This window comes from Geotrypetes seraphini, chromosome 1, assembly GCF_902459505.1.
Source record: "Geotrypetes seraphini chromosome 1, aGeoSer1.1, whole genome shotgun sequence".
Taxonomy (NCBI): Eukaryota; Metazoa; Chordata; class Amphibia; order Gymnophiona; family Dermophiidae; genus Geotrypetes; species Geotrypetes seraphini.
Window position 1 is genome coordinate 242,879,499 of NC_047084.1, and position 16,607 is coordinate 242,896,105.

At 45.6% G+C, this 16,607-nt stretch overlaps 1 protein-coding gene across 6 annotated transcripts in view; it reads right to left on the reverse strand.

Annotated features, from left to right (window-relative positions):
- PACRGL (parkin coregulated like) overlaps nucleotides 1-16,607 on the reverse strand; it is a 61,908-nt gene that overhangs the window by 24,818 nt on the left and 20,483 nt on the right. For all 6 annotated transcript variants that reach the window (XM_033948615.1, XM_033948649.1, XM_033948605.1 and 3 more), the window contains exon 4: nucleotides 1,344-1,434. In XM_033948615.1, the coding sequence (XP_033804506.1) occupies nucleotides 1,344-1,434 (91 nt within the window). The remainder of the gene's footprint in view (nucleotides 1-1,343; nucleotides 1,435-16,607) is intronic.

Genomic DNA, 16,607 nt, shown 5'->3' on the forward strand with positions numbered 1-16,607 from the left:
AGATAATGGTTACTGTGGATGGGCAGACTGGATGGACCATTTGGCCTTTATCTGCCATCATGTTTCTATTGACTGCATCCAATCACAGAGCGTGCGGGACTAGGCAGGAAGTGCAAAGGTCACTCTCCTGTGTTGTGTATCATTCTTCCAAGACAAAAGCAGCCATCCAGGAGACCGCACTGAACCAACGCCACTAAAAAAAGGTACCGGGGGTGGGGGAGGCTTTGGGCAGCTGCGGGTGTCTTTGGGCTTCCTAGCACCAGACGTACCTATGTGTAGAGGAGGAAAAACCAAGAAGAAAAAAATTCTGAACCAAATTTTTTTTCCTTGGTATTTCCTCCTCTACAGGTGGGTGCGTCTTATGGTCTGGTGCATCTTATAGTCCGAAAAATACGGTAATTCAAGATAGCTATATCAATAGGGGATGTGGTAATCGTTATCTTTTGACACACAGGTGATGGCCTTGATACAGCCCAAGGGACAAAACATGTTGGCAGGACTCCCCAGCCGACAGAGTCACAATTGAGCACTGCAACCTAAAAGATAAGTGCTTTAGTGAAGAATATATAAACACTATAAAGTAATAAATGTTATAGATAAAATGAAGATAGAAAAAGGTGGATCAATGATGATTTAAGCAGTTTTTCCTTAAAGGATTACTGCATCATTATCCGATGATCCATAGAAAGTTGGGGAACAATATAAATAATTGAATAAGATCATACATTGCTTATGGTGATAGTGATCTCCCATAAGAGCCATAGAAGACACATGTTGCTTCTGCTCTGAGTAACAATGCCAAATAAAGGGTTAAATCGCTTTGAAAATGGTCTCGCTTGTTTTCCCATAAATTTTAACTACTACACTAACGACATGAAATATGGGGAAGGGGTTAAGTTAATGTGAACCACAATAAAACAATTTTTATCTTATATTCAATAATTCTATGGTTAAAAAAATGGCATACATGTGCAATTTTGGGCACCTCTGTCAATTACTCTGCATAATGTAGCTTTCATTTAGCATATTGTTTCATAGTTTACCAAATCTAGAATGCACTAGAAAACACATCTCAGGGTTATAAGTCATTAAATCTGAACCTACATAAAGTGGTTTGTATTTTGTCCTCACATCAGCTCATGCAATTAGTCATTCAACATGACAATATTTGTTTTAAATACCTAGTTAGATCCTGCAAAAAGCAGAACCAAACATTGAGTTCTTGTTTCTGCAAAATACCGAGGGTGTATTATGGAGTTTTGTAGAACTCCATTATTTTACTTATATCAACAAAATATTGATACATTTCTTTAATAAAATGATGAAATAAATCATTGTGTTACCTCTGCTAAAGTAATCAGAAGAGGATCAAATGGAAGGGTTTCTGGAAGATGTTCCCACTGTAACTTGTGCTTTACAGAGCCATGAACCAACCTAACACAAAACAGTATACGGAGTAATAAACAAACACTAAATTATACAAGGAAAATATACTCTCAGAGTAAGAAAGCGGAGTGTGAAGACAAATAGTTAAATATTTATGAAACAGATTCATTCTCATTATCTTGCTAAATAGCCATGTACATAGTAGTAGTGTTAGCACAGCAGATGTCCCATCAAGATGCCTATATGGCAGGCATGTCCAACAGGTAGATCACAAAGGGGTCAGAGGTAGATCACCAGCCCCACTTGGCTCCATCTCTCCAGCAGCTAGGAGAGAGCTCATGCCGGCAGGTCGTCTGCCGAGGGCTTGCCACCACTGCTAATCCTTTGCTTGTCTTTTTTTTCTACCTGCGGGAATTTTGCCTGCGGGTGTATTGGAGGCGCTTGTTGTTTTCGTGCCACCGCCTGCACCCCGTGATGATACGCTGCAGGCCCGGCGTCATACCTGGTCTCCTGTCTCTCAGAATCACCCAATCCTGCCCCCGCCCCAACACCCCTTAGAAGTGTGTTATATACCGGGGGATATCCATTCGCCCAGGCTTTACCTAAATATACTTACCATTTTAGTTGTGTTGTGTGCTGGTCATTGGTCGCTTTATAGTTCGCTTTCATTAAATGTTTTTGGCCAAACACGTGGTGGGCTTTTCCAATTTTGTTCTAACTTGCCTATGCATTGCCTTTGAATTGGTTCAAACCACTATAACTTTTTTTTTTTTTTTAATTTTTTATTCCTTTTTAATTCTTACAAGTGTACTTAAAAAATAATACGATAATTTTCACCAAATCACTTGTGATTACAAACATATGTTCTTATAAATATAACAAATAAATATCCCCCCATATTATCAATATTTCCATGACCATATTATACCTGTTTCCCACCCTAACCCAAATCTATATATATAAAATCGGATGTATGTATGTATGTGCCGCGATCACGCAAAAACGGCTTGACCGATTTGAATGAAACTTGGTATGCAGATCCCTCACTACCCGGGATGATATGTTCTGGGGGACTCGCGGCCCACCTGCACACGTGGGCGGAGCTACAAACAGATAATCGGATTTCATCCATTCACGTCAATGGAAAAAATGTAAAGAGCTGCCAACGCAAAAACGGCTTGCCCGATTTGAACGAAACTTGGTATGCCGATCCCTCACTACCTGGGGTGATATGTTCTGGGGGTCTCACGGCCCACCTGCACATGTGGGCGGAGCTACAAACATAAAATCAGATTTCACCCATTCATGTCAATGGAAAAAATGTAAAACAGCTGCCAACGCAAAAACGGCTTGCCCGATTTGAACGAAACTTGGTATGCAGATCCCTCACTACCTGGGGTGATATGTTCTGGGGGTATCGCAGCCAACCTGCACACCTGGGCGGAGCTACAAACAGAAAATCAGATTTCACCCATTCATATCAATGGAAAAAATGTAAAAACTGCCTCCGCAAAACCGGATTGCCCGATTTGAACGAAACTTGGTATGCGGATCCCTCACTACCCGGGATGATATGTTCTGGGGGTCTCGCGGCTCAACTGCACACGTGGGCGGAGCTACAAACATAACTTCAGATTTCACCCATTCAAGTCAATGGGAAAAATGTAAAAAGCTGTGGGACCGATTTGAACTAAACTTGGTATGCTGATCCCTCACTACCTGGGGTGATATGTTCTGGGGGTCTCTCGGCCCACCTGCACACGTGGGCGGAGCTACAAACAGAACATCAGATTTCACCCATTCATGTCAATGGAAAAAATGTAAAAACTGCCATTCTCACTGTGACCAATTTGGACGAAACTTGGTATGCAGATCCCTCACTACCTGGGGTGATATGTTCTTGGGGTCTCGCGACCCCCCTGCACACGTGGGCGGAGCTACAAACAGAAAATCCGATTTCACCCATTCATGTCAATGGAAAAAATGTAAAAAGCTGCCATTCTCACAGTAATTCACAAACGGCTTGACCAATTTGAACGAAACTTGGTATGCAGATCCCTCACTACCTGGGATGATATGTTCTGGGGGTCTCGCGGCCCACCTGCACACGTGGGCGGAGCTACAAACAGAAAATCAGATTTCACCCATTCATGTCAATGGAAAAAATGTAAAAAGCTGCCATTCTCACAGTAATTCACAAACGGCTTGACCAATTTGAACGAAACTTTGTATGCAGATCCCTCACTACCTGGGGTGATATGTTCTGGGGGTCTCGCGGCCCTCCTGCACACGTGGGCGGAGCTACAAACAGAAAATCAGATTTCACCCATTCATGTCAATGGAAAAAATGTAAAAAGCTGCCATTCTCACTGTGACCAATTTGGACGAAACTTGGTATGCAGATCCCTCACTACCTGGGGTGATATGTTCTGGGGGTCTTGCGGCCCTCCTGCACACGTGGGCGGAGCTACAAACTGAAAATCAGATTTCACCCATTCATGTCAATGGAAAAAATGTAAAAAGCTGCCATTCTCACAGTAATTCACAAACGGCTTGACTGATTTGAACGAAACTTTGTATGCAGATCCCTCACTACCTGGGGTGATATGTTCTGGGGGTCTCGCGGCCCTCCTGCACACGTGGGCGGAGCTACAAACAGAAAATCGGATTTCACCCATTCATGTCAATGGAAAAAATGTAAAACGCTGTGGGACCGATTTGAACGAAAATTGGTATGCAGATCCCTCACTACCGGGGGGTGATATGTTCTGGGGGTCTTGCGGCCCACATGCACACGTGGGCGGAGCTACAAACAGAAAATCAGATTTCACCCATTCAAGTCAATGGAAAAAATGTAAAAAGCTGTGGGACCGATTTGAACGAAAATTGGTATGCAGATCCCTCACTACCGGGAGTGATATGTTCTGGGGGTCTCGCGACCCACCTGCACACGTGGGCGGAGCTACAAACAGAAAATCAGATTTCACCCATTCAAGTCAATGGAAAAAAATGTAAGAAGCTGTGGGACCGATTTGAACGAAATTTGGTATGCAGATCCCTCACTACCTGGGGTGATATGTTCTGGGGGTCTCGCGGCCCACCTGCACACGTGGGCGGAGCTACAAACAGAAAATCAGATTTCACCCATTCAAGTCAATGGAAAAAATGTAAGAAGCTGTGAGACCGATTTGAACGAAACTTGGTATGCAGATCCCTCACTACCTGGGGTGATATGTTCTGGGGGTCTCGCGGCCCACCTGCACACGTGGGAAGGGTGGGTTCACCCAAGAATGTATATGTTCTTGCTCCTGGTGGTGAAACTAAAAATGTTGTTTATAATCAATTTTTGTGTTAGTTGAATTGTATTCATTTTGTCAAATATTTCACATTATACTTTGAATATTTTACTTTTTATAAAGCTGTAACAAAATTATTTCATTCACCACTATAAAGTATCTTTATTTAAATCCATTTACAGTGTTATTGCTATAATTAAATACCCGTGCAACGCCGGGGCATCAGCTAGTATAGACTAATCATGTGCTTAAGACATCTGATCATTAGAGTAAGTAGTCAATGGTCCCCATATTTTATTAAAATTATGAGATTTTCCTTGTTGCAACCACTGTAACTTTTACTTGCCTCTGAAATTTTATTTTAACTTTGCTTTGATTCTACACTGTGTGCAGAATTTATTAAATCCTGTGTGGTGGTATTTGAACTTGTTTGGCGGTATTTGATTTTATCTGGTTTCCTGGACAGGTGTTTTGAGTTTTTTTAATGATTGTTTGGTGGTATTTGATTATTGGTGCCAGTATGATGAATTCTTATTTTTTACTTTTAGAACTGCATGTGTGATTTTGGCATCTCCAGTCCTTGTATTGCATATCATCCAGAGGTCTTCAGTTCCTGTTGATCTTTAATACTTTGGGACAGTGACAGTTTTGGATCAGATTCAAAAAGTGTTTATACTAACTTAACTGATTTAGCCTTCTTAAATCCAGCCACCCCAGTATAAGGAAGATGAGTGTTCCAAAGAAGAGCAAAACCTACCAATTTCATGATGAATGGGAAATGGATTACTTCATCATGGTGAAAAACAAGTGTTGTCTAATTTGTAACACCCCAGTATCCTTGCCCAAAAAGGGTAATCTGGAACGTCATTATAAGGCTCTGCTTAGCAATAAGTTTGATGCTGATTTTCCACCCAAAGTGAAATTCGTAAACTGAAGCTCAAAAAACTTAAATCAAAATTGGCTACTCAGCAACACTTGATGGTGAAGCCAAGGTCACATGTGGTCAATGCAACCATAGCATCCTTCAAGGTCAGCAACCTGATTGCAAAGAAATGCAAACCTTTCACTGAAGGGGAATTTGTAAAAGATTGTTTTCTTGAAGCAGCCGATAACCTTTTTGAAGGATTTAAAAATAAGAACATATCATAGATGTTATTCAAGATGTACAATTGTCAAGAAACACCATCGTGCGGCGAATAGAAAAGATGTATGGAGACACAACTGAACAATTGTTGGAGGATGTTTCAAATTGTGTTGCTTTCTCACTCCAACTGGATGAATCTACAGACATAAGAGATGGTTGGTTTTTGAAGACCAGTTTTAAAAAAGAACTACCGTATTTTCTCGCATATAACGCGCGCGTTATACGTGGTTTTTATGTACCGCGCATACCCTTGCACGTTATATGCGTGAGCGCGTTGTACAAAATTTTTTTAACATAGTTCCCCCCCCCTGACGTCCGATTCACCCCACCGCAGGACCGTTCGCACGCACTCCCACCCGCACCCGCTCCCCCACCCTGAAGGACCGCTCGCACCCCCACAGCCTCCCGACCCCCCCCATCATGTAGAAGCTCCTACCGGTGTCCTACTGCTTCCTCTTGGCGGTCCCGACACCCAACACGATCGGGGCAAGAGGGAGCTCAAGCCCTCTTGCCCCCCCGACTCCCCAACACGATCGTGGCAAAAGGGAGCCCAAGCCCTCTTGCCCCGCCGACTCCCCAACTATATCGGGCCAGGAGGGAGCCCAAGTCCTCCTGGCCCTGGCGACCCCCCCCTAGTTGTTCGGGCCAGGAGGGAGCCCAAACCCTCCTGGCCACGGCGACCCCCTACCCCCACCCCGCACTACATTACGGGCAGGAGGGATCCCAGGCCCTCCTGCCCTCGACGCAAACCCCCCTCCCCCCAACGACCGCCCCCCCAAGAACCTCCGACCGCCCCCCCCAGCCGACCCGCGACCCCCCTGGCCGACCCCCACGACACCCCCACCCCCCTTCCCCGTACCTTTGTGTAGTTGGCTGGACAGACGGGAGTCAAACTCGCCTGTCCGGCAGGCAGCCAACAACGGAATGAGGCCGGATTGGCCCATCCGTCCCAAAGCTCCGCCTACTGGTGGGGCCTAAGGCGCCTGGACCAATCAGAATAGGCCCGGGAGCCTTAGGTCCCACCTGGGGGCGGGGCCTGAGGCACATGGGCCCAACCCGACCATGTGCCCAAGGCCCCGCCGCCCTCCTGCTCGTAATGTAGTGCGGGGTGGGGGTAGAGGGTCGCCGTGGCCAGGAGGGTTTGGGCTCCCTCCTGGCCCGATATTGTCGGGGAGTTGGGGAGTCGGCGGGGCAAGAGGGCTTGGGCTTCCTTTTGCCCCGATCGTGTCGAGGGTGCCGCGGTTGGCTGGGGCAAGAGAGCTTGAGCTCCCTCTTGCCCCGATCGTGTTGGGGGTGCCGCGGTTGGCTGGGGCAAGAGGGCTTGAGCTCCCTCTTGCCCCGATCGTGTCGGAGGTGCCGCGGTTGGCTGAGGCAAGAGGGCTTGAGCTCCCTCTTGCCCCGATCGTGTCGGGGGTGCCGCGGTTGGCTGGGGCAAGAGGGCTTGAGCTCCTTCTTGCCCCGATCGTGTCGGGGGTGCCGCGGTTGGCTGGGGCAAGAGGGCTTGAGCTCCCTCTTGCCCCGATTGTGTCGGGGAGTCGGGACGGCCAAGAGGAAGCAGTAGGACATCGGTAGGAGCTTCTACATGATGGGGGGAGGGTCGGGAGGCTGTGGGGGTGCGAGCGGTCCTTCAGGGTGGGGGTGCGGGTGCGGTTGGGAGTGCGTGCGAGCGGTCCTTTGGGGTGGAGGTGCGGGTGCGTGCGAGCGGTCCTTCGGGGTGGGGGTGTGAGCGGTCCTGCGGGGGGGGAGGTGAATCGGACGTCGGGGGGGGGCATCAGGCTTTCAGGGTGGGGACAGGACTTCAAGGGGGAGAGGAGAGTCGGGGCGGGCGAAAGGAGAGTCGGGGTGGCCAGAGGAGAGTCGGGGCGGGCGAAAGGAGAGTCGGGCAGCATGCGCAGTATAGGGGTGTGCGCGGTATATAAAAATTTCTGTACATAAATTTGTGTTTTTTGCGTGCTATACCCGTGTGCGCGTTTTACACGGGTGCGCGTTACCTACGTGAAAATATGGTACTTGGAATGATTTGATAAAGACAGCTAAGAAAGAATATGAAGAGAAACTTGCAAGAGAGGCAAAAACACATAGCAATTTTTTTAGGTACATCAGAAGCGGAAAACCTGTGAGGGAATCTGTGGGACCGTTGGATGACCAAGGAGCAAAAGGGGTGCTCAGGGAGGATAAGGCTATAGTGGAAAGAATGAATGAATTCTTTGCTTTGGTCTTCATGGAAGAAGATTTAAGAGATCTACCTGAACCGGAAATGGTTTTCAAGGGTGATGATACGAAGGAACTGAAAGAAATTTCGGTGAATCTGGAACATGTACTGAGCAAAATCGACAAGTTAAAAAGTGATAAATCGCCAGGACCGGTTGGTATACATCCCAGGATACTAAAAGAACTCAAACAGGAGATTGCTGACCTGCTGTTAGTGATCTGTAACCTGTCACTAAAATCGTCAGTAGTACCTGAAGATTGGAGGGTGGCCAATGTTACACCAATTTTTAAAAAGGGCTCCAGGGGAGATCTGGGAAATTACAGACCGATAAGCCTCACTTTGGTGCTGGGTAAAATTGTAGAAACGATTATAAAAAATGAAATTGTGTAACACGTAGACAAACATGATTTAATGAGACGGAGTTCAGCTGAGGGAGATCTTGCCTCACAAATTTTCTTGACTTCTTTGAAGGTCTGAACGAATATGTGGATAAAGGTGAGCCGGTTGATATAGTGTATCTAGATTTTCAGAAAGCTTTTGATAGTTCCTCACGAAAGGCTCCTGAGAAAATTAAAGAGTTCAGTTGTGGATTAGGAATTGGTTATCGGATAGAAAACAGAAGGTAGGGTTAAATGGTCATTTTTCTCAATGGAGGAGAGTAAACAGTGGAGTGCCGCAGGGGTCTGTACTGGGACCGGTGCTATTTAACTTATTTATAAATGATCTGGAAATTGGAACGATGAGTGAGATGATTAAATTTGCAGATGACACTAAAACTGTTCAAAGTTGTTAAAATGCATGTGGATTGTGAAAAATTGCAGGTGGACCTTAGGAAATTGGAAGACTGGGCGTCCAAGTGGCAGATGAAATTTAATGGGGACAAATACAAAGTGATACACATTGGGAAGAATAACCTGAATCACAGTTACCGGATGCTAGAGTCCACCTTGGGGGTTAGCGCCCAAGAAAAGGATCTGGGTATCATTGTAGACAATACGATGAAACCTTCCATCTAATGTGCAGCGGTGGCCAAAAAAGCAAACAGGATGCTGGGAATTATTAAAAAAGGGATGGTTAATCAGACTATCATAATGCCCCTGTATCGCTCCATGGTGCAACCTCATTTGGAGTACTGCATTCAATTCTGGTCTCCTTATCTCAAGAAAGATATAGTGGCGCTAGAAAAGGTTCAAAGAAGAGCAACCAAGATGGCAAAGGGGATGGAACTCCTCTCGTATGAGGAAAGACTAAATGGTTAGGGCTCTTCAGCTTGGAAAAGAGATGGCCGAGGGTAGATATGATTGAAGTCTACAAAATCCTGAGTGGAGTAGAACAGGTATAAGTGGATCGATTTTTCACTCCATCAAAAATTACAAAGACTAGGGGACACTCGAAGTTACAGGAAAATACTCTTAAAACCAATAAGAGGAAGTTTTTTTTCGCTCAGAGAATAGTTAAGCTCTGGAACGCGTTGCCAGAGGATGTTGCAAGAGCAGATAGTGTAGCTGGTTTTAAGAAAGGTTTGGACAAGTTCCTGGAGGAAAAGTCCATAGTCTGTTATTGAGAAAGGCATGGGGAAGCCACTGCTTGCCCTGTATTGGTAGCATGGAATATTGCTACACCTTGGGTTTTGGCCAGGTACTAGTGACCTGGATTGGTTTCCATGAGAACGGGCTACTGGGCTTGATTGACCATTGGTCTGACCCAGTAAGGTTCTTATTTCTTTAAAAGGGAGAACTACCAGTCAGGAAATATTCAGTTCTTTCCATTCTTTTGTGACAAAGTGTAATCTTCCATTGTATAGGCTTTTTTCCATCACTACTGATGGAGCAAGAGCAATGACAAGTGAGGTTAAGTTTTGGCAAGTAAGTTTTGGCAAGTTTTGGCAAGTAAGAGACTCAATATAAAGACTGTCATGGACATCGCTTTCAAAACTGTAAATTCAGTTTCTGGAAGATCACTTCAAAGACGGCCTTTCAATCTTACTCTTGTTGAAGGGGCAGCGGAAATCATTTTGCACACAGATGTAAGGTGGCTAAGTAGGCACAAATTTCTGCAAAGATTTTGCGATTTGCTGAATGAAATAAGAAGTTTTTTGAAGGAGAGGGGAGATGACCAAGCTGAGTTGGAAGATGAGGAGTGGTTATGTGATCTGGAATTTCTCACTGACTTTACAGGCGAACTAAGTGATATGAACCTTGAACTACAAAATAAAAACAAATGCATTGGTGAGATGATGACTACAGTTTCATCCTACAAGAGCAAATTTGAGCTAACGATGACTGACCTTGCAAACAACACTTTTGATCATTTTCCTAATACGCAGGACCATCTGGGACAATATCCAAATTTTGTTTTTCAGAACAAGAAGTATGTGACAGAAATCTGTTTTGTTATCCAGGAACTCGAAAATAGATTCTCTGACTTCCAAAAAATTGGAACAGTTGTGGAGTACTTGTCATTAAAGAAACTGCAGCTGCTATCAGTAAAAATTACTCATTTTACAAGCCAGCTCTTGAAAACGAAATATTAACCCTTAAAAATGACATTTTTCTCAAGACCCATGCTGAGCAAGAATCATTTTGGAAGCTAGTGCCTGTACACTCCTGTTTCGGTTCAACTTATTTGTGTGAATCTGCGTTTTCCCATCTAAAAATGACAGAGTACTACGCAACATTCCAACATGACAGATGAACATCTCCAGGATTCCTTGAGACTGGCCCTCATGCAATATTCACCCAACTTCAAAAAGCTGGTGGATGAAATGCAGGCTCAGACATCTCACTAATAAGCAGCGAAATATTAAAGATTGTGCAAGATCAGCCTGGATTAATATTCGACCTAAATTTAACACAAATTACTCAATAAAAGTTAAAGAAAGTTATTAAGACAGTTAAAGAAAGTTATTACTCAATAAAACTAAGAAAAATTGTACTTTCCATTTCCCCTCACAGTTCTTACTGGATCTTTGTCTCTCTGTTTTGTTTTTGCTTAATTTGCTTAACAGCTGATCACATTCAAGTAAATGACAGAAGGTTCATTAAATGTGGGGAGGGAATTCTCCAACTTTATTGGGTTAAAATTTAATTTGAAACTAATTTGAAACTTAATTTTCATGGTCATAGATCACCGGCACTTTTGGCCGGAAAAAGTAGATCACGACCTGTTCGAAGTTGGACATGCCTGCTATATAGGAATGTTGCCATTTAAACTACTACAAAATAGAAGGCCAAAGCAGTTCTGTGTTATTACAAGAGTATAGCCCAAAGTAGAGGATGACCAAAACCATTTTTTCAGTTTCGGCCGAAACTAAACCTGTGACCTAATTTCATCACTGTGTTACAGCCAAAACTAAAACCAGCCACACCTAAATAGTGCTGCGCCCCCTCCCTCCCTCCCAACAGGATCAATGCCTCTCCTAAGCCCAACTTTTTGAGGCTGCTTTTAACTCTTACCCCTCTTCACCTGTTCAGCATCCATGTCTGTTTTAATCATTCCCACAATAGATAACTCCCGGCCTAATGCCTTACTTGTCATGTTTGTGGGTCTTGAACAGAATGTAAGTTCTGTTGAGCAGGGTCCATCTCATACATGTTTTTATACAGTGCTCCTTATATCTAGTATCACTGTAGAAATGATAAGTAGTAATAGTAGTAGTAGTGTTATCATTAGCAAGCAGTACCTGAACAGAGCTAACGTAGGATACCTCCTCCTCTCTGGGAGGCTATACGTGCTCCTGCATTAACTAGTATTAACCAATTAACAGGTCTTAATGGCTGATTAATGCTTTCACTCCTGTGTTTCACCCAACAATATTTAAAAAAAAAAATCAGTAATGTATAGGTTAGTATGCACAAGCAAGCAAAATACCACAACACTCTAATGCATTTCTGCGGCAGCTTGTTATTAAAAGGAATCCTAACTCAGTAAAGTCAGGACAGCAAAAAAGGTTTTCCTAACTTTAACAGCTAAGCTAATTGGACACTGGTCTTTATATCAGCTAGTGTCCAGTTAACCTCTGGGTGACCGCATAAATCCAGATATTCAATGGCAGATCCTGGATATGACCTGGCATTGGAACATCTGGGCTTAACTCTGGCTCACAGCTATCAGCACTGATTGCCATGGGCTGGGCTGATTATTTCCAATATTACTTCCCTACCAAGTGGGTTTTTACTCAAAACATGGAGCAGAGAATACGATCAGTTTGGTTGCTCTGAAAGATGATCTCAGAAGAGGTTTAAATGCTTTAAAAAATTCTATTATAGTTTTGCTGGATCTCTCATCTGCCTTTGACACAACTGTAAGACTGACTACTACCCTGAAGAGCTTGGGGGTCAAGAGGAAGCAGAACCAAACCTATTGGAAAGTGAAGTGGATTGGGCGCTGAGGCAGTTGTCAATAAAGCAAAGCACCTGGCATTGAGGTAATACCTGCAGAGCTGCTCAAACCAGTACTAAGAGCCACATTGATTGCACAATGCCAGAGGATCTGCACATGGCCAAAAGACTGGAAAAGACCAGTTTTTATTTCACTGCTGAAGAAAGGCAATGCCAGGGACTATACCAACTATAGAACAATCACCCTGATCCCCCACACCAGCAAGGTGCTTATAAAAATCATCCAAAGGCGTTTGGGCATTCTTGATCGAGAACTTCCTGATACCCAAGCTGGATTTTGATCACATCGCAAACTTGAGGTGGATCATAGAAAAGGTGAGGGAGCACCAGAAGCTCTACCTATGCTTCATTGATTATACCAAGGCTTTTGACTATGTTAAGCATGACAAGCTTTGGAAAGCACCAAGAGCACCTGATTAGGTTAATCAGATCGCTCTACTACGATCAAGAAGCTACACTGTGAAACAGTTATGGAGATTCAGAATGGTTCAAAATCAAAAAGGGTACAAGACAAGGATGCATCCTCTCTCCTTTTCTTTTCAACCTCTATGCAGAAGTAAACATGAGGAAGCTGAATTTAGATGATTAAAGTGTTGGGGTAAAAATAGGTGGACGAACCATCAGCAATCTGAGATACGCAGATGATATTACCTTCCTGGCAGAGAGTGAGAAGGACCTCAAGAAGTTGATCCTGAAGCTGAAAGAAGAAAGCAAGAAGATGGGACTTTACCTGAACATCAAGTCCATTAAAATCATGACTACCACTAACAAGAAAGTCCACATAAAGATCAACAATGGAGAAATAGAACTGGTTGAGAAGCTTCATTTTCCTTGGGTCCCTCATTAATCACAGTGGCGGTTCGACAGCAGAGATCAAGTATCAATAACCACTGGAGCGTGCAGCTTTTGTGAGCATGGACCAAATATGGAAGTGCAAGGAAGCCTCAGTCACCATCAAACGAAGACTGATCACTGCCATTGTGTTCCCAATCACAACATATGGCTGCGAGATATGGACACTCACAAAAGCAGATAGAAGAAAAATTAATACCTTCGAGCTGTGGTACTGGAGAAGACTTCAACGAATCCCATGGACAGTTAGGATCACCAACAAAAATGTTCGATCATATAAATCCAGAGTTGTCCCTGGAAGGCAAGATTACCAAACAGAAACTGATCTATTCTGGACATGTGATGAGGGTGAGTTCACTAGAAAAGGAGGTACTACTCGGAATGGTCACTGGTAAAAGGAAGCAGAGGAGACCAAAGGCCCATTGGCTGGATACCATAAAAAATGACAAAGGAATGAACATCAAGTAATTGAAAGAAGCCGTGGAAAACAGTGAGCATGGCGAGGAATGGTCTATAGGGTATCCAAGAGTCGGACATGACCGAATGAATAGTAGCAGTAAAATATAGCAATTGATTGATTGCTTAGTTTTGGTGTATGTATGTATGTATGTGTATAATGTATGTATGTATATAATGTATGTATGTATGTATATAAGTAATTTTAGGTGTGAGCACTTAAGCCAACCACAAAGTTTGTAGTGCCAGTGTAAAGCACAGTTACTTACCGTAACAGGTGTTATCCAGGGACAGCAGGCAGATATTCTCACATGTGGGTGACGTCATCCACGGAGCCCCGATGCGGATAGCTTTTCAAGCAAACTTGATTGAAGATTTCAAGTTTGCTAGTGCTGCACCACGCATGTGTGTGCCTTCCTGATCCACTAGAGGGCGCACCCCCTCCTCATGGTCTTCAGTTTAGATAGCTAGCAAAGAAGCCAACCTTGGGGAGGCGGGCGGGTTGTGAGAATATCTGCCTGCTGTCCCTGGATAACATCTGTTACGGTAAGTAACTGTGCTTTATCCCAGGACAAGCAGGCAGCATATTCTCACATGTGGGTGACCTCCAAGCTAACCAAAAAGGGACGGAGGGAAGTTGGCAATTCAAGAAAACAGATTACGCAAAACCGACTGGCCAAACCGGCCGTCGCTCCTGGACAGAGTATCCAGACAGTAGTGGGAGGTGAAAGAATGAACCGAAGACCAAGTGGCAGCCTTGCAAATCTCCTCGATAGGCGTTGACCTGAGGAAAGCTACAGAAGCCGCCGTCGCTCGGACTCTATGTCCCGGGACTCGACCATGCAGCGAGAGACCAGCCTGAGCGTAGCAAAAGGAAATACCAGCAGCCAACCAGTTGGATGAGGTGCGCTGGGAAACAAGGCGTCCCACCCGAGTAGGGTCGAAGGACAAAAACAATTGAGGAACCGTCCGATGAGACTGAGTGCGTTGAAGATAAAAAGCCAACGCCCTCTTACAGTCAATCGTATGAAGCGCCACCACGCCAGGATGAGAGTGGAGCTTCGGAAAAAGACCGGAAGAACAATGGAACGATTGAGATGAAAGTCCGAAACCTTCTTGGGCAAGAACTTGGAATGAGTACGCAGGACCACTGTGTCCTGATAAAATACAGCAGAAGACGGGTCCGCAACAAGAGGTTGCAGCTCACGGACTCTAGGAACAGATGCCAACCAGGAATACCACCCACCAGGTGAAACAGATCAAAAGAGCGTTATCAATGGGTTCAAACGGAGGTTTCACCAATTGAGCCTGGACCACCCTAAGATCCCAAACCACCAGAGGGGGCTTGAGCGGAGGATGAACATTAAAGAGACCCTTCAGAAAGCGGGAAACCGTCGGATGGACGGAGAGCAGCTTCCCATCCAGCGGCCGAGGAAAGGCAGCAATCGCACAGAGGTGGACTCGGATAGATGTCGATTTGAGACCAGACCGAGACAAGCGGAACAGATAATCCAGCACTGAAGGCAAGGAGGCAGAGAGTGGATCCATGCAGTGCTCAGCACACCACGCAGCAAATCAGGAGCATTTCTGGGAAAAGCATTGCCGAGTGGAGCCCATACGAGAAGCCTCAAGAGTATCCCCACCGACTGAGAGAAACAGAAGGAGGGAGGCACTTTGCGAGGAACCAAGCTGATAAGTGTAGAGACTGCAGATTGGGAGGCAACAGAAACCTCAACACTGAGACAGCAGAGAAGGGAACATAGGTAGAAGCAGAGGCTCCCTGACACGCTGAAGGAGCAGGGAGAACCACAGCTGTTAGGGCCACAGAGGAGCCAGCAAGAGCATGGTGGCGCAGCCCGACAGGAGGTGCATCAAAGATCTGAGAATCAGAGTAAAGGGAGGGAACGCATAGAGGAACCTGCCCATCCAATCGAGAAGGAAAGCATCCACCTCGATGCGAACCTAGGAGAACATCCTCGAGCAATATCGAGGCAACCAGTGAGTGAGGGGTGAAGCAAACAGAACTACCTGTTCGGTTCCCCACCGAACAACCACATGCCGCAGAGTCTGAGAATGGAGCGACCATTCATGCGGCCGAGAAGGGCGACTCAACGTGTCCACCAGACAATACTGCTCGCCCCGGAAATACACCGCCCGAAGAAAGAAGTAGTGGTGTAACACCCCCCTGCCAATGACGAAGGGCTTCCCTGCAAAGTAAGCGGGAACCTGTACACCCTGGATTGGTCACAGAATACATCGCCACCGGGATGTCGGGACGCACCAGGATCCCGCAATCTTGCAACCAATAACGAAAATCCACCACGGCATTATAAATGGCCCAGAGCTCCAGCAGATTGATGCGGCTGCGACGGTCAGCACCCAACCAAAGACCCTGAGTCCGAAGGCCGTCGAGGTGCACCCCTAAGCCTATGCCGAGGAGTCCATCGGCAGAACCTTCTGATGCAGGGATACGAAGAGGTGGCCCACCAACGAAACAAGCGTGTCAAGGAGGGAGGCACCACAATGTGCTGGGAAGCGGGATCCCGATCCTGCCATCACTGAGATGCTCGGGTCCAGCGGGGAACACGAATATGAAACCAGGCGAACATCGGGACATGAACCGTGGAGACCCATGATCCCAAAAGGATCAGCATCAGCTCGGCCGAGGCCGAAGACCGCGGAGACACCAGCTGAATCAAGCGCAGACAGGCGGCCTGCAGAGGCAGAAAAGACCGGAGGCGGACCGAGGACAGAGGGGCCACCTTCCGGCATAAACAAACAAGGGCCTCCCCCTGAGGCCGAGACAAGAAGGAGCGCAGACAAACTGGGTCCAGGTCCGCCCCGACGGACTCCCGAGACTG